The sequence below is a fragment of the Conger conger genome, chromosome 6, assembly GCF_963514075.1.
Source record: "Conger conger chromosome 6, fConCon1.1, whole genome shotgun sequence".
Lineage (NCBI taxonomy): Eukaryota > Metazoa > Chordata > Actinopteri > Anguilliformes > Congridae > Conger > Conger conger.
In genome coordinates, this window is record NC_083765.1 from 19,128,716 (window position 1) to 19,146,115 (window position 17,400).

At 50.6% G+C, this 17,400-nt stretch overlaps 1 protein-coding gene across 6 annotated transcripts in view; it reads left to right on the plus strand.

Annotated features, from left to right (window-relative positions):
* limch1a (LIM and calponin homology domains 1a) overlaps nucleotides 1-17,400 on the plus strand; it is a 46,829-nt gene that overhangs the window by 21,016 nt on the left and 8,413 nt on the right. For 3 of the 6 annotated variants that reach the window (XM_061246192.1, XM_061246196.1, XM_061246194.1), the window contains exons 6-22: nucleotides 178-288; nucleotides 503-680; nucleotides 1,674-1,923; nucleotides 2,550-2,744; nucleotides 4,120-4,419; nucleotides 5,095-5,313; nucleotides 7,406-7,636; nucleotides 8,191-8,529; nucleotides 9,331-9,939; nucleotides 10,495-10,893; nucleotides 11,348-11,563; nucleotides 12,583-12,706; nucleotides 13,603-13,760; nucleotides 14,094-14,637; nucleotides 15,071-15,175; nucleotides 15,283-15,388; nucleotides 17,372-17,397. In XM_061246192.1, coding sequence (XP_061102176.1) covers nucleotides 178-288; nucleotides 503-680; nucleotides 1,674-1,923; nucleotides 2,550-2,744; nucleotides 4,120-4,419; nucleotides 5,095-5,313; nucleotides 7,406-7,636; nucleotides 8,191-8,529; nucleotides 9,331-9,939; nucleotides 10,495-10,893; nucleotides 11,348-11,563; nucleotides 12,583-12,706; nucleotides 13,603-13,760; nucleotides 14,094-14,637; nucleotides 15,071-15,175; nucleotides 15,283-15,388; nucleotides 17,372-17,397 — 4,110 coding nt within the window. The remainder of the gene's footprint in view (nucleotides 1-177; nucleotides 289-502; nucleotides 681-1,673; nucleotides 1,924-2,549; nucleotides 2,745-4,119; nucleotides 4,420-5,094; nucleotides 5,314-7,405; nucleotides 7,637-8,190; nucleotides 8,530-9,330; nucleotides 9,940-10,494; nucleotides 10,894-11,347; nucleotides 11,564-12,582; nucleotides 12,707-13,602; nucleotides 13,761-14,093; nucleotides 14,638-15,070; nucleotides 15,176-15,282; nucleotides 15,389-17,371; nucleotides 17,398-17,400) is intronic. The other 3 variants (XM_061246193.1, XM_061246195.1, XM_061246197.1) reach the window with 3 other exon arrangements.

Consider the following 17,400-nt stretch of genomic DNA (forward strand, 5'->3'; position numbering starts at 1 on the left):
TAATGCCTTGCAATTTATGAGTGATCATCACTCAATATCTCAATAAACATCACACAATATCTCAATATCTCAAATGTCACTCAATATCTATATCTCAATAAACATCACTAACTAGTATCTAGCAATAAACTTTAAACTTATAACTTTAAACATTATTTGACTTCCTTTTGCCCGCAGGTATTAATCACCATATACTGGCTGGGGAAGGCGGCTCAGAACAGCACTTCCTACAGCGGCCCCACCCTGGACCTGAAGGTGTTCGAAGGGCTGTTGTCTCAGATGAAGAAGGTGCTGTGTGTTTCCGGAGAGAGAGAGATGTAGATGTGTCTTCCAGATGTAGAATTTTATTTTGGTATTGCCGACCTTTTACCTGTTTATATTCATATATGCTTTATATATGAATTTGAGAGAGAGAGAGGGATTGGATGTCTGGGCAGGTGGATGTCGTGAGAGTTCTCTTGGCTGAAATGTGTGTGTTTGTGTGTGTGTGTGTGTGTGTTAGGACTCTGAGGATACTGAGACTCTGAGGGGCAGTATCGGGGACAGCGGGTACATTGACAGTGGTGAGGCGGAGCACAGCGAGTCTCTCTCTCCCCCCCACGGCCGGGGCGACTCCTTTGACAGCCTGGACTCTCTGGGGTCCCCCTCCCCCGATGTGCTGATCCCCGCCTGCAGCGAGGGTATGTACTCTGTTTCACTCAGAATTTAGGAGATTCTTGAGGCCCTTTACATTCTTCCTCTCGAACGCACACCAATGCTTCGCCGTGAGACCACCGGGCCTCTTCAGGGAACCGCTAAACACACAGGTAGCACAGCCAAGCTGCCCATTTCACTCACCCTGTGTGCCCTCTGCTGGATGAACACGGAACTGCAACACACTGTCATTTTCTGGTGTTATTGTCAATAATCTTGCCACCATGCAGTTTATGGTTTAGAGAGTTACTGGAGTGTACAGTTTTTTTACCATATTTTTGTGTGCGCGCACACACAGACAAACACACAGTCACTCGGTCGCTGACCAGTCCAGCAATGGGAGTGGGAAGCCGGTTTATCTTTTTCACAAGTCCAGGTCTTTGAGAACATCCCTTTACAAATGAGTCCTTTTGAGTTTTTATTTGTTTTTCAGTTAAATAGGACTTTGTTTTAATTCTCCAATTAACAGATTATTATTTTTCCTTTTTGAAATGTCTTTGTTTGCACATGTCAGAGTTTGGACTAGCTACTCTCATTGTTATAATACAAATATACATAAATATAATTATAATTGTTCTAATAATTTCAAGGGGATATTGAAAATAAGGAATTAGATTTACATTTACATTTTAGTCACTTAGCCAATGCTTTCAATCCAAAGCGACTTTTCCTCAACCAGTAAAAAGCATTCAAATCCATAAATAACGCATGTGGAGCAATTATAACCTAAAAGTTTGTTTTAATTTATTTAATTTTTTACATTTAGAGGAGTGAAATCCCAGTTCTAGTAAATGCCCCCCTCCCACCAAGAGAAACAGGAGAAACCTTTAAAACAAACAAACCCACCCAGTTCAACGGGAACCTGCTGCAGATTTAACAGAGCAGTCTGTACGTTTGAATAAGATGTCAGTCTAAGCGGGACAGGAGATTGCAGTGGATTATGGGACATGTATTTATCAGCAGTGTTGCCCCCCCTGTAGGCCGTGGCAGTGACTCTGAGTGTGACGGACCCCGAAGGCTGCCAGACGTTCAGAAGGACGACATGCTGACCCGTCGCACCATCTGCGCTGAGCCACACCCCACCGCGCCCTTCAACCAGTACCTGCCCAATAAGAGCAGCACCAGCGCCTACGGCCCCGCCCCTCTGCGCAAGAAGAGGCCGGATCCTGAGGAGGTGCAGACCAGTGGGAGCACAGCCACCTCCCCTATTGGAGGAGAGCAACCAATCAGGTAACGACTCTGCCTCACCCAAGTACTTTTCAGCCCGTTTTTCCTCGGCCAGCTGCACCCCTACGGATGGGTTGGAGGCCATTTTCTCCAGTGCACCAGGACTTGTTTTGGGGATGTTATCAGACAGCCTCATTCTGCTGTGTGCTCTCTCAGCCACTGTAAGAGTGCCTTTCGGGTGGCGTCATAGGAGTTATACATATTCGCATAGGATTGGATTTCATGGGCTTTGGTAGTCCACCACTCATTCTTCAACTGTTGCAGTTCACGCTGCACCACCTTTCTCTGCTCTCGCCATCGCTGCTTTAGGGATGTTCATGCAGGGTTGTTGAGGCTGGCTTTGTGGGCTCTATGCATATAGTCCAGAAGAGTGGAGATGTGTGTAGAGTTGTTGTCAAACCAATCCTGGTGTTTTTTGCTGGTATAACCAATGGTGTGAGCTGCTGTCTCTCTCTGCTGTTTTAGTCAGGGGGACCTGCTTCTCTGTCTGCTGTTTTAATCAGGGGGGGCCCTGTCTCTCTCTGCTGTTTTAGTCAGGGAGGCCCTGTCTTTGTGTTGTGTTAAACTTCCTGTGCACCATGTGACCTGCATCATGTCACCCCTGTGACTGGGTCTGTGTTTGGGGTCAGTCGGGTCCCCTGTATGAGACTGGGGGGGGCACAGGTGGAGGGGGGAGCCATCCGGCAGAAAACAGTGACCTGGGGAGGGGAGAGCCGGGCGGAGCCAGCCCTGTGGGAGGGGCCAGAGGAACAGGAAATGCGCAGGATGCAGAAGCTGGAGAAGGCGGGAATCCGCGTGCTTCCTGCTGCCGTGCGCTACCTCAGGTCAGCTGGGGGGAGGGGGGTGAGCTGGCTCTACTAACCACCCCCCACCCTCACACCATCTGAACCACCAAGCCCTTACCCCATCTGAACCCCCACCCTCACCCTGTCTGATCCCCCACACTTACCCTGTCTGATCCCCCACACTTACCCCATCTGAACCCCCACCCTCACCCTGTCTGATCCCCCACACTTACCCTGTCTGATCCCCCACACTTACCCTGTCTGAACCCCCACACTTACCCTGTCTGAACCCCCTCACTTACCCTGTCTGATCCCCCACACTTACCCTGTCTGATCCCCCACACTTACCCTGTCTGATCCCCCACACTTACCCTGTCTGAACCCCCACACTTACCCTGTCTGAACCCCCAAACTTACCCTGTCTAAACCCCCACCCTTACCCCATCTGAACCCCCACTCTCACCCTGTCTGAACCCCCTCACTTACCCTGTCTGATCCCCCACACTTACCCTGTCTGAACCCCCACACTTACCCTGTCTGAACCCCCAAACTTACCCTGTCTGAACCCCCACCCTCACCCTGTCTAAACCCCCATGCCCACCCTTACCCCATCTGAACCCCCACCCTCACCCTGTCTGAACCCCCACCCTTACCCTGTCTAAACCCCCACCCCCACCCTTACCCCATCTGAACCCCCACCCTTACCCCATCTAAACCCTCACCCTGGTCAAACCCCCTACCCCCCTCACTGCCTGTGGTGGGGGTCATGTTTATTTTTACTCCAGTTTGTTAAAAGCGCGTTCTCTGCTTGAGAAGGACTTCTGAACGCTCTGCATGCATTTGAGTTCATCGTCTGGCACCCGCAGTGAGGTCTCGTAGCTCCATGTGACAAAAACACATGACTGATCACATGGGAGCTGTACGACCTGCTGCTCTCGTATCTACAGCCAGTGCGTATCTGAGGAGATGGTGTTTTTCCCGGAAGCTTTTCCTTTACTCCTGCACTAGGTGTGGTTCAAGGAGGCTGATACGCTGCATAGCAGCGATGATTGTTAATGCACTTAAAAACCGACGTGGCTTACCATCTAATACTAAAGTGATGCATATCGATGTGCTTGTGGCGCATGTCCTATAGTTTAACATGACATGACTGCTTAAAATACCAACAAGTCTGTGCAAGTTGCTTCAGTATCACACAGGAGGCATCGTGTGGGTGCGGATTGTGCTGTTTGAATGTCGGCAGTAATGATAATCCTGAACAATGAAAATGGGCCTGCCTGATGTTGCTCCATTTCTGTGCGTATATGAGTGTGTGTGCGAGCGCATGTGAAAGGGGTAGAGTTGGTAGGTTGAGGAGAGTTTTCTGGAGCTGGGTATCTTGCCGACATTAAAGCAGCTTGTTTTAACGCTCCAGCCTCAAACACGTGGCAGAGGAGGAGCCAATGGAGGAAGCCACACCCCCTTGCCCCAGCATCGTACTGCGCAAGGCCAGCGACTTCCTGCAGCAGGCAGAGCAGGCCTGGGCCTCTGACGAGGAGGAGGACGACGAAGGGCGCCGGCTGCCGGACGTGCAGAAGGACGACCTGGCATCCCGCCGTGCCAGAATGAGTCATTCAGCTCCCAGGGTGCACCACTTCCTGCCCTCGGCCAGCGATGGCCATGTCAGGGAGGAGTGGGAGGGGCTCCGTCGGGCGTGGCAGCGGGCGGCCCTCAGGTCAGCCTCTGGGGCGTGGCATGTGGGCCTGTTTTTAACGGAACGGCGTGCTGGAAACGACTCACCCCATTAACACCACGAGACTCTCTGTCTGCATGGAGCCTGCCTGAACTGCAGGTGTTGGATGCATTGCAGTGCTGATGCACATCCATACTGTAACGGTGATTTAATCTGGGAGAATGGAGCACACCCTTACTGTAACAGTGCCTGTGTGAGGTTGGGTCTTGCTGTGGGCTGGGTGTGCCTGTGATGGACAGCTAATGGGCGGAGCTTGTGTGAAAGGGATTCCCTGATTGGTTGTTGCTTGCTCTTGCTGAACTTGTTGCATTCATCCTGTTTTACCTGTTACACTCCTGCCCTGCTACACTCATCCCCCCTGCCCTGCTACACTCCTCTCTCCTGCTGTTTTTTTCACATTTTATTTTTCTTTGCTCATTCTCTCCTTGATTTTTCCCACTTCTGTTTTGTTTGCCTTGCATTGTGCTGTATGTCTGTGCGTGCGTGTGTGTGTGTCTCTGTGTGTGTGTGTCTGTGTGTGTGTGTGTGTCTCTGTGTGTATGTATGTGTGTGTCTCTGTCTGTGTGTGCGTGTGTGTATGTGTGTGTCTGTGTGTATGTATGTGTGTGTCTCTGTCTGTGTGTGCGTGTGTGTATGTGTGTGTGTAAAACACCCCAGTGAAAGTGAGGCTCACACCGCCCCCTGTAAAGAGGAGGAGGAGCAGGAGGGGGGGCGGGGCCCCCAGGCCCTCCCCAACCTGGAGAAGGACGATCTGTCCCGCCGGAGAGCGCAGAGCCGACCCCCCCCCAGGGCCCCCCCACAGCCCTTCATAAACGCCTCCATCACCCCCTCCGACCTGCAGACGTGGCAGCGCCTCAAAATGTCCACCGAGCCCAGGTGCCTCACCACTCCATAGGGACTATACCGTTTCCCATAATGCACTTCTCATAAACACCAATACTCTGCTTCTGATAAAACAGCAGGAGAGAACAAACACACTCCAGCAAGGTCCTGACTTAAGGTGCAGTTTCAAAGTGGCTTATTGTTAAATGCAATGATCACTTTCTGTTTCCCTCTTCTGAGGAAATGGAAACACCAAACAGTGTTTGTTTCTCTCTGGCCCTTTACTACACTTCTGGTGCTCATAATGGTAAAGTGTGTGAAAGCCCAGTGATCTGGTTGTGTGGAGAGAACGTAGTGGTAAATTGTGCAAAAGCCCGGTGATCTGGTTGTGTGGGGAGAAGTCTGGGCCCTTATGTTTGCCAAGAGGTTTAGCTCTCCAGGTTTCTGCCGATCACGCTGGTCTGGTGTTCATGTGATGCCTTAAGTTGCAGCATTTGGACTCTCGTACTCCTGTGGAAATTGTCTCCTGTTGCTGCGGTGGTCTGCTTGTTAAACTCCCCCTATGTGTGGCAAAATTCTTTAGATCCAGATTACATTTGCATTTTACATTTCACACATTCGTCTGACACGGTTCTCTGTAACTACTTACAATGAGTTCAAACATCTCAAGTCCTGATTCATGAGGCGTGCAGTAGTTGAGCCTTAGCGCCTTGGTGATTGGTCATTTTTATTTTTCCATACATATACTGTATACTTTATTTTTGTGTGGCAAACATAATATGGCTGTAATACACCGATGAGCCAAGACATTATGACCACCTGTCTAATATGCTGTTGGTCCTCCGCATGCTGCCAAAGCAGCTCTCACCCGCTGAGGCATGGACTGGACAAGACCTCTGAAGGTGCCCTGTGGTATCTGACACCAAGATGTTCGCAGCAGATCCTTCAAGTCCTGAAAATTCTGAGGTGGAGCCGCTATGGATTGGACTTGTTGTTCCAGCACATCCCACGGATTCTTGATCGGATAGAGATGTGAGGAATTTGGAGGCCTGGGCAACACCTTAAACTCTTTTTCATGTTCTTCAAGTCATTGCCAAAGAATGTGTGAGAGTGTGGCCGGGCGCATTATCCTGCTGAAAGAGGCCACTGCCATCGGGGAATATCATTGCCAGGGGTGTACCTGGTCCACAACGATGTTTAGGTAGATGGCACGTGTTAAATTGACGTCCTCTTGAATGCCCAGACACAGGGTTTCCCAGCAGAACATTGTCCAGAGCATCACACTCCCTCCTCCGGCTTGTCTTCTTCCCGCAGTGCATCCTGGTTCCATCTCTTCCCCAGGTAAACAGTGTACACGTACCTGGCTGTCCACATGATATAAAAGAGAACAGGACTCATCGGACCTTCTATCGGTCCAAGGTCCAGTTCCAATGCCCGTGTGCCCATTGTAGGAGCTTTGGGCAGTGGACAGGGGTTAGCATGGGCACTTGATCTGACCGGTCTGTGACTACGCAGCATCATGCCCAGGAGGGATGCACTGCGTATAGTGACACATTCCACCTGTGGCCATCATTAAAATCTTCTGCGGCTTGTGCCACAAGAGCCCTTCTGTCGGATTGGTCCAAACGGGAGAGCCTTTGTTGCCCTTGCGCATCGATGAGCCTTGGGCGCCCAACCCACTGTTGCCGGTTCGTGGTTTGTCCCTCCTCGGATCAATGTCAGTATGTACACCACCACTACTGACCGGGAGCTCCACACAAGCCTTGCTGCTTTGGAGATGCTCTGATCCAGTCTTCCAGCTATCATGATTTGGCCCTTGTCTTTACACCTGCCCATTTCTCCCACATCCAAAACATTGACTAAGAGAACCAACTGTTCACTTGGCGTCTAATATATGCCAGACCTTGATATGTGCCATTGTTACGAGATAATCAAAGTTATTCGCTTCATCTGTGAGTGGTCATAATGTTTTGGCTCATCGGTGTATATATTATGTGAACATACTGTAATATCACTAACTTACCTGGACATGTTTGAGGTATAATGAATTGGATATCATTTTATATTTATGGCTGTGCTTGCAGCATGCATGGTTACTATGGTTACTCCTCAGTGCTTTAAGCAGGACTTATTTACCCTGCCGTAGTGAGACCCCTCCCCCTGAGATGTCCCATGCCATCCCCTGTAAAGAGGAGGAGGAGCAGGAGGGGGGGCGGGGGCCCCAGGCCCTCCCCAACCTGGAGAAGGACGATCTGTCCCGCCGGAGAGCGCAGAGCCGACCCCCCCCCAGGGCCCCCCCGCAGCCCTTCATAAACGCCTCCATCACCCCCTCCGACCTGCAGACGTGGCAGCGCCTCAAAATGTCCACCGAGCCCAGGTGCCTCACCCCACCCCCCTACTGCACCAGCATCACAGACCTCCCAGACCTGCCTGAGTAGCCTGATCTCTGTAGAGCAGCAGATATAACAGACGCAGGTTAGGGAACAGCATGAACAGTTTGGGGGATGATGGTTGGTTGGACGTGGCTGTGATTTCAGCAGACTACCAGGGAAATTGTTGTCAGGGAGACGGCTGTCAGGGAGACCACTGTTTCCGATGCTCCATGAAAGAGCTGCTTAATGTGGCAGATTCTTTTTTTTTTTCTGCTCTTCTGGTTGTTACCCAGGAGGCTGTGTGCTACATATCAGTGGCTTGGCCTTGAAGCCCCATCTGTCTGTAATATTCAGTGCACATCATTGCCCTTATTTTTCCACAAGAATGTTTCTCTCGCGCAGTGTTTTTCAGGGAAATAAAACTATCAAAGTTTTTGATAGTTCCCAGCGTTCCCGTTTCCAGTCTGATTAGAGGATGTTTATAAGGTGAAGCCCTGGGCACCGTTCATCCTGTAGTAATGCTCTACCCTGCCCATCTCTGTGTGATTTGGGGGTGCAGTGAGGAGCCCCCTGTGTGCCAGGCCTGTCTGCAGAAGGGCTCCCTGCCCTCGGAGCAGGACCACCTGCTGCCCTCGGAGCAGGAGGACCATGCCCTGCGGCCGGTCCCAGCCCAGCACAGCGCCCCCTCTGGCCGGCCACGCTTTGTGCACTTCGGCCCTGTGACCGAGATGGACCAGCAGCTCTGGGAGCGGCTCCGCATCGCCCAGCCGGGGCAGGAGGAGGAGCTGGGGGTGGGGCCGGGGAGCGAGGCCCAAACCCTCCGCCGCCTCCTCGCCTCAGCGGCTGTGGCCACGCCCACTATTGGCCTGAGCTCCCAGCTGACTGACAAGCCGGCCAGGTATGGCCAAGACATGCTGTGCTGGGCTGTGGTGCTTATATACACTCACACGCAAACATACACACACTCACATTATGCATGCAGAAATCCCTGTGCATGCATGCACACACATAGATGCAGACATGCACAGACACAAGCACGCAGACCTGTATATGCATACACACAATCACATAAATGCACACGTGCACACATTCATGCACACAGACGAATGCATGCAGATACACGCGTGCATGGACTCATGCATATAGACAAATGTATCCACGCACACAGACATGCACGCAGGCACAGGTGCTCTGACACTGACTGCTCGGATCTGCTGTGAATTCTCTGCATTGTGCCCCACGCTCTCTCCTTGGCGCAGTTGTGTCGTTCTGCAGTCCTGTGCTGTTCTCTGTAGCTCTGACCAATCCTGGCGGACTGGGCTCCACCCAACTGACTGTACCTGCAGCGTCTCACCTGACTGCACTGCTGTACCGGCAGTGTCTGACCTGACTGCGCTGAAATGAGATCCTTCTCATATCTAGTGCAATTCCTCTCTAGATTGAACACATTTTGTGTGTTATCACAGGTCCACAGGTCCTCACACCTGTACTAGCATTGGTATTATCGTTGTAGTGTTTAATTTCTCCCCTTTGCTTTTTGCGTTGCTTGGTTTACCTTTGACACCTGTGAATTTGAGTTGATGGGAGGTGATGCTTGGTGTGGTGGTGACAGAACAGCTGTGTGGGAACGTCTGTCCCTCAGTGTGCACGGAGCGTCTCTCACCGTGCCTCTGTTCCCCCTGGCCCTCGGGTCCTGCAGTGCCGATGTGAGCGATGGAGACTCGGCCCCCCTGGCAGCTGCAGACTGTGCGCTGGACCAAACATCGCTGTACGAGCAGGCGTGCCGGGAGAACCAGGCTCTGGACCAGAAGCTGGCCCACTACAAAGAACGTGAGGAGGAGGAGGACGATGAAGAGGCAGGGGAAAGGGAGGGGAGGCAGCCTGACCTGCAGAAAGATGACATGCTGGTGCGAAGGACTGGGGTTTGTCAGAAGCCTGGTACGGGCTCCTCCTTCAACAGATTCCTCCCTCTGCCGGGGTCCTTCAGGGGGACTCCCAAAATCAAAACCGAGGCCTTGCCCTATACCCCCAAAACCAAGGCCGAGGCCCTGCCCTCTACCCCCCAAACCAAGACGGATCCACCCCCAGATATCCCCAAAATCAAGACAGAGGGCCTGCCCTCTACCCCCCAAACTGAGATGGATACACTTCCAGATATCCACAAAATCAAGACAGAGGGCATGTCAGATACCACCAAAACTAAGATGGAGGCCCTGCCCGATAACATGCAGAGAGAGCCTTTTCTGGACAGCTCCAAAAGTAGGGTGAAGATGAACCTCAGCAAACCCCAAACCAGACAGGAGCTCAGGTGGGCAGAGCCCTCTTGCTGACGTGTGCATATATGCCTTGTCATTAACACATGTGCACATGTGTGCTTGTCATTAACATGTTTGGTGGACTGCAGTGGTTAATTTGTGGCTTTGTGAAGGTGAGAATGTTGATTTACAGGTAAATATGTGATGTTTTTTTGAGGTTGCCAGTTTAGTGGCAGGTTGGCTGTTTTGCGTGTCCCTGGTGTGTCGCATGATTGAACCGGTGATTTATAAAGGCATTGAACATATCAGCCTTGTCCTGGATGGTCCATCTTCAGCTGATGGTTGCTTTGTGAATTGTTTTCGGTGATTTTAGTGCACTGGTGAATAATACTGTATTCATTTTCAAAATATTTTATTCTTTAAAAAGTTTACCAAAACTCAACTAAAGTGCTAATATTTTGAGCAATTTGAACTTTCTATGTGAACTATCCCAGGATAAACACCCAAGACTCGTCTGCCCAGCCTGCTTTTGGTGTTTTTGCATGATGGAAAAACAGTGACTCATGTTCTAGTCTTTGGCTCTCAGTGCTTGGTTTGTCATTCCATAGTGTTGCCACTTCAGTGCTTCATCACCCAGACCCCCAGAAAGACAGGATAAATCACCCAGACCCCGAGAAACGCATTGCTGCCTCTGCCAAACCTGTTCCTGGAGTAGCAGAGATGATCCAAGTGGCCACTGCCTACTACGGCAGTCCTGATGACTACAACAGTGATGATGATGATGAGTATGAAGAAGAGAGCCATCCAGATTTGGGGAAAGATGACATGCATGCACGCAGAACTGGGCAGTTCCAGAAAGTTCCAGGGGGTGGTGTTACACCAGCCATCAATCCTTTCTTACCTGTGCCTGGATCTGTGAAATTCAAATCTACGCCTACACCCACCTCCAGTCCCTCGTCTCCTTACGTCAAACCTTTGGAGTCGGAGCCAGTGTCAGACGCTCACAGGTCAGAGGAAATGGCTCCTCTTTAAAGGCAGTGTTTTTGTTTGTGGGGCATGTTGGGGGTTGTATCGGACTGCTGTTGTTTCTTTGATGCAAGTCTCCTTGAACACCGATTTTCCATTGAGCTGTATGAATGATGAATATTTTTTTAGTGATCTCTCCCTCCCCTCAAATATTCTGTGGATTTGAATAAGGCTGAGCAGGTCTACTTGCTGCTGATGGCAATTTTAGTTTCATGTTCTATTAATTATTTTTCTGTTATGGGGGAAGATAATGATGATCATATTGATGAACATACATGACATGCTGTTTCTGCAATTCCCTTTTTTCCATAGTTGGTTATATGAATACTGTAAAATATTTAGTACATTTCTCATGTTGACAGCTTACGTATATCTGAAATGTCCCACCCCCTTCCCAGCTCGCCCACTTGTGTAACTGAGTCATTCTCTCGGCAGCAGCTCAAGCTTGTTCTCGGCAGAGCTAAACTGCCCACCCGTGCCTGCTGCTACCAGGACGACTGCTACCACAACAACCTCCACCTCCATGACGAGTCCCATCACCCTCTCCCCAAAACACAGCGCTGCCCCCTCTGCACCCCCCCTGCCCCTCTCCAGCACCCTGCAGAGCGAGCCCCGCCGCAGACCCTCCTGGTTAGATGATCTCCCCCCAATGTGAGACTCCTCATCCTCAGAGCCTGTGATTTCTATGGTATTCATAGCTCTGCCCGTCCTAAGAGCCTTTGATTTCTATGGTATGCATGGCTCCACCCATCCTAAGAGCCTGTGATTTCTGTGGTATTTCTGGTAGCATCTTAATTTAATCTGTTTCGATCCTAACTCAGAACCTAAGTCTTTTAAAGGCAGCAAATGGTATACAGAAGTCTCCAGAACCTGTGACTGTGTGTCTCGGAGTTCTCCTTTGCAGGTGTAAATGCTAATGTCTGATTACTGAGCACTGCGTAGGTTGATCCACAGCTGTGTAGGGATCTAATCTCAACTTAAAATAACACCTCCATTTATTCTGTCTGCAGCAGAACAGCAAATGCATTCATGTGTCTCGGTTGTGTGTTATGTGCCATAACCTGATGCTACCCTACCATAATATATCATCCTGCTCTTCCAGAATTAATGACGCATCAATATGGTGATGTAAATATCCACATCCAGTATGTAATATGATTCTTAAGCAGATATTTTGTTGAATATTTTATGAGTTGCAGGGTGGGGCCTGTCTCTCTTGCGCTGGGCTGGGGAGGGCTGGGTTGGGTTGGGCTGGGTTAAGCTGGTCTAGGCGGGGCTAGGCTGGGCTGTTTTGGGGCTGGTTTAGGGCTGGGCTGGGTTGGATTAGGGCTAATGAATGCATATTCCCTGCTGGATCCTTGCTGGCTGTAATTGGTGCAAATAATACTACATCTGCAGATGAATGAGAGCAGCAGCACGTATACAATTTATTAGAAGCAGTAATTCATGAAGTAATTCACTGAACATCCACTCACGGTGAGGTGCCCCTGGCTGAAACATCGCTGTATTCCTGGTTAAGCTCTCGAATTACATTCCCATCTCTCCTGTTTTTCTGCTGGATTGGCTGCTGTCAAACGCAGACATGTATGTATTAAATACGTTTGCTGTATTGTGATTTTGCGGTTTGGCAGGGTGTAGGCCCGTGACCGTTTCCTGTTGCCTGTTTGCAGGAGCGTGAGCATGACGGACATGCGGTGTGAGGAGACAGCGGAGCAGGCCCTTGGCGAGGCGCGGCAGGAGCTCATGCAGAGCCAGTACAACCAGCACCGTGAGGAGGAGAGCCAGTGGCAGGATGTGAGTGAGCCACCATGGGGCGCCATTGCCTCAAATGCCTGCCACTATAGCCACTGTTACAAACACCTGCTTCTATAGCCACCGGCCCAAATACCTGCTACTGTAGCCACTGCCACAAATACCTGCTACTGTAGCCACTGCCTCAAATACCTGCTACTGTAGCCACTGCCCCTAATACCTGCTACTGTAGCCACTGTCTCAAATACCTGCTACTGTAGCCACTGTCTCAAATACCTGCTACTGTAGCCACTGCCCCAAATACCTGCTACTGTATCCACTGTCTCAAATACCTGCTACTGTAGCCACTGTCTTAAATACCTGCTACTGTAGCCACTGCCCCTAATACCTGCTACTGTAGCCACTGTCTCAAATACCTGCTACTGTAGCCACTGCCCCTAATACCTGCTACTGTAGCCACTGCCTCAAATACCTGCTACTGTAGCCACTGCCCCAAATACCTGCTACTGTAGCCACTGCCCCTAATACCTGCTACTGTAGCCACTGCCCCAAATACCTGCTACTGTAGCCACTGTCTCAAATACCTGCTACTGTAGCCACTGCCTCAAATACCTGCTACTGTAGCCACTGCCTCAAATACCTGCTACTGTAGCCACTGCCCCTAATATCTGTAAGTTTGAATTTGTGGGGCAACGGCCTCTGATGACAGGTCTTACCCAGGAGCAGCTCATCTGGTGGTATTGTTCCAGCGTGCAGAGTAGAAAGTCGTAGGGGAGTGTGGGATCAGCTGACGAAGTGATGATGATAATGATGATGATGGTGATGATGATGATGATGGTGATGATGATGGTGAAGGTGGTGGTAATGATGATGGTGATGATGATGAGGTGGTGAAGGTGATGATGATGGTATCATGCTCTTTGTTTCTGAAATGGCAGGACCTGGCTCGCTGGAAGAACCGCAGGAGGACTGCGTCTCAGGACCTGATAAAGAAGGAGGAGGAAAGGAAGATGATGGAGAGATTGATGGTTAGAGATGACAGAGCGTCCCAACGGAGAAAGAGCATCAAGACCTACAAGGAGATTGTGGAGGAAAAGTATGAAAACACAGCATATAATGCTCCTTTCATTGTGTGTGTGTCTGTGTGTGTGTTTACCTGCCTCTCCCTTATTAACAGTGGCTATATTCAGACAAGAGGTGGAAAATCTAGGTTCAGGAAGTTTAAGTCCTTTGCAGTATTTTGTTGCAATCACCTGGATTTGATAATTAGCACAATTCTGGAGCCGGAAGGTAGAAGTACTGAGTAAAATCAGCTGGCTGAATGAATGGGTGGAGGAAACACATTGCAGGATCCCTGGACTCCGACCTCTTGGCCCCTACTCTCTCTGTAAATCTCATGGTCGTGGTCTGACCGCGGTTCTCTCTTCAGGGAGCGCAGAGAGCAGGAGCTGCATGATGCGTACCGCAGCGCGTGTTCCCCTGAGGAGGCTGCCACCGTGCTGCGTCGCTACGCCCAGCGCTTCACCCTCAGCGACGCCGCTCTGGAGAGACTGCAGCTGTCCAAACCGGCAGAGCTCGCTGCCCCTGGCCCTGCCCCCTCAGCTGGCCCCACGCCTGCGGCCCCTGGCCCTGCCCCCTCAGCTGGCCCCACGCCTGCGGCCCCTGGCCCTGCCCCCTCAGCTTGCCCCACGCCTGTGGCCCCTGGCCCTGCCCCTTCCCCTGTGGCCACTGGTCCCGCCCCCTCACTTGGCCTCTCCTCCTCTTCAGGCCCCACCCCTTCCCAGACCACAGACTCCTGCTCTGTTACCACTACCCTGATTCCTAAGTTCTCTGCCACACTGGAGACTTCAACTATGGCCCCTGTACAGGCCTACGCCCCATCCTGCACCGCCCCCAGCAAGCCTGTGCCCCTTCTGACACCCAAACCATACAGCCAGCCCTCGAGCTCACAGAGAGGCAGCATTTCAGTCAAGGTGAGGCTCCTGTGTGTGTGTGTGTCCACAGGCTGATGAGGCGTGTGTGTGTGTGTGTGTGTGTGTGTGTGTGTGTGTGTGCGTTTTCCACCAGGCCGACGGTGTATGTGCGTGTGAGCACACAGGCTGATGGTGTGTGTGTGTGTGTGTATGTGTGCGTGAACACAGGCTGACGTATGTGTTTGTGTTTTCCTGCAGGCTGCTGTGTGTGCACAGGCTGATGGGGTGTGTGTGTGTGTGTGTATGTCCGCAGGCTGACTGCATGCTGAGGGTTAATGGAGACGCTGGGGAGCCCTTCAACAGAGCTATTAGGGCGGGACCAAGGGCGGGGCCTACAACACCAGTTCAGGCTCCTCCCACCACTGCACAGGCTCCTCCTACCCCAGTACAGACTCCACCCACTTCAGTATATGCCTCTCCCACCCCATTGCAGGCTCCTCCCACCCCAGTACAGGCTCCTGTTGCCCAGAGGAAGGACACGCCTCCCAGCCAACCTGACCAGGAAGCCACACCCTCCCACCCCAGGCCCCTGCCCACAGTAAGGACTGCCTAATGTAATGTCGATGTTATGAGCCTGGTGAAGTAGTGGGAGTTTGTTTTGGGGATGAGCGATGAGGGGTCAGCTGACCTGTCTCTCTCTCACAGTGCCATAGGGCCCTGGGTGTGTCTCAGGGTGTATATGGACCAGCACAGAGCCCAGCTGAGCCCACAGAGGGAGGGGCCCACACACCTGGCTCTCCTCTGCTGCCAGGTAACCTTGAGTCGCTTCTCACTGATACAGGTACAGAGCTCCGGCACACAGATCAGCTCCGGCTCACAGATGAGCTCTGAAACAGGAACTGGAAATGCACAAACTGAACTCTCTGATTGCCCTATTACAGTCGAGCTTCTGTTTTCACTTTATCAGTTTTCATTTTGTGATATTTTTGGTGTCTGAGGTCATGGTAAAATGTAATTCTTCCTTCTCTCCTTCCTCCCACTGAATTATTATTGGGTGTGATTTCTGGGAAATCTAGAAATCATTGTAAAGTCTGGCCGTTACTGTAAACATTTCTTCAAATTCTAACTGTACAGGTGATGTTTTCAAGTCAAAATAGAACCTGAAATACATGTTCTTGTCAAATGTATTTGTATGATGTGGGCTCAACTGCTCCTTAATCAACACTTCCCTTTCTTCTGGCGCAATGCCATCTGCTCTTCAGAGGGCTCCTCTTTTCAAAAAACATTTAATTTTTTTTGAGAATATTATGCTCTGCTCCTATCAACTACTGGCCTGTCTCCCTTTCGACCTTATCTAACTAAAACTCTGGAACATGCTGTCTGTTCTCAACTGTCTACTTATCACCTACAGAACGGTTTTCACAATCCCAACCAATTCAGCTTCAAGAGTGGCCACTCCACTGAGACCACCCTACTCGCGGTCACTAAGGCACTCCACTCTGCTAGAGCCAAACCTCTCTCCTCTGTCCTCCTCTTCCTCGACCTGTCGGCAGCCTTTGATACAGTAAACCACAAGATTCTGCTCTCATAGCTGACTGGCATGGGCTTCAAAGGATCTGCAACCGCGTGACTGACTTCCTACCTCTCCAATCATTCCTACCAGGTGACCTGGATGGCCGCAGGGCTCAGTCCTTGGTCCCCTCCTCTTCCTCTTCTGTACAGCATGTCTCTTGGTTCTGTTATCTCTTTTCTTCTCATAGTTATGCCGATGAAACACAACTCTTTCTTTCCTTCCATCCTGATATTCAGGTCACCTCGCAGATCTCTGCCCGCTTGGCTGGCATCTCTGCATGGATGACGTCCCCCCACCCCAAGCTTAACCTTGGCAAGACTGAACTCCTTTACATCCCTGCTCTTTCTGCCCATCCATCCTCTCCGACAATCAGCTTCTCACTGACTGTGTAGTATCCCCCTCCCGCAAAGTAAAAAATCTTGGAGTGACTCTTGATATAAATCTCAGCTTTGCCACAGACATATCCTGCACTGGCAGAGGCTGCAGGTTCTTCCTCCATATTCGTCATATCCTAACGGAGAAAGCCAACTTCTAGTCCAGGTGCTCGTCCTCTCTTGCCTGGATCACTGCAAGCCCCTCCAGCTGGTCCAGAATGCTGCAGCCCACCTGACCACCGGTCAACCCAGGTTGGCTCGCCACTTTTCATCGCTATCCACTGGCTGCCTATTGCTGCACGTATCCACTACAAGGCGTTAGTGTTGGCATTCCAGGCTGCTAAGGGGACTGCCCCACTGTGCATCCAGACTTTAATTGCACTCTACACCCCAGCAAGACCACTCCAGTCTTCCAACTCTGGTCACCTTGTGGTCCCCTCATTACCACAGTGGCGGAATGACCTGCCCATATTTTGACTCTGTCTGTCTCCAACACATTCAGAATGGAAGAATTCCTCCCGATATTTTGACTCAGACTGAAAATACACCTTTTCAGTGTACATTAGTCCTCCATCTTGATTCACCCACCCTCCCAATGTCTTCTATGCCCTTTAAAAAATAGAATAAAAATCTGCACTTATTATGACTATGGTTTTTGATTATGACTGGCTACGGTCATACAGTCACTTATGGATTTTATGCTTTACACTTGTTGAGGAATGTATGCTCTTTTAAATCACTTTGGATTAAAAATGTCTGCGAAATGATTAAAATGTAAATCTAACTGTGAAAGTTAGTTTATACAGTGCAGTGTCCTTAACACTGGCTCTCTTGTGTGTTTTCACAGAGGGCAGGGAGAAAGACAGCTCGTCTGTA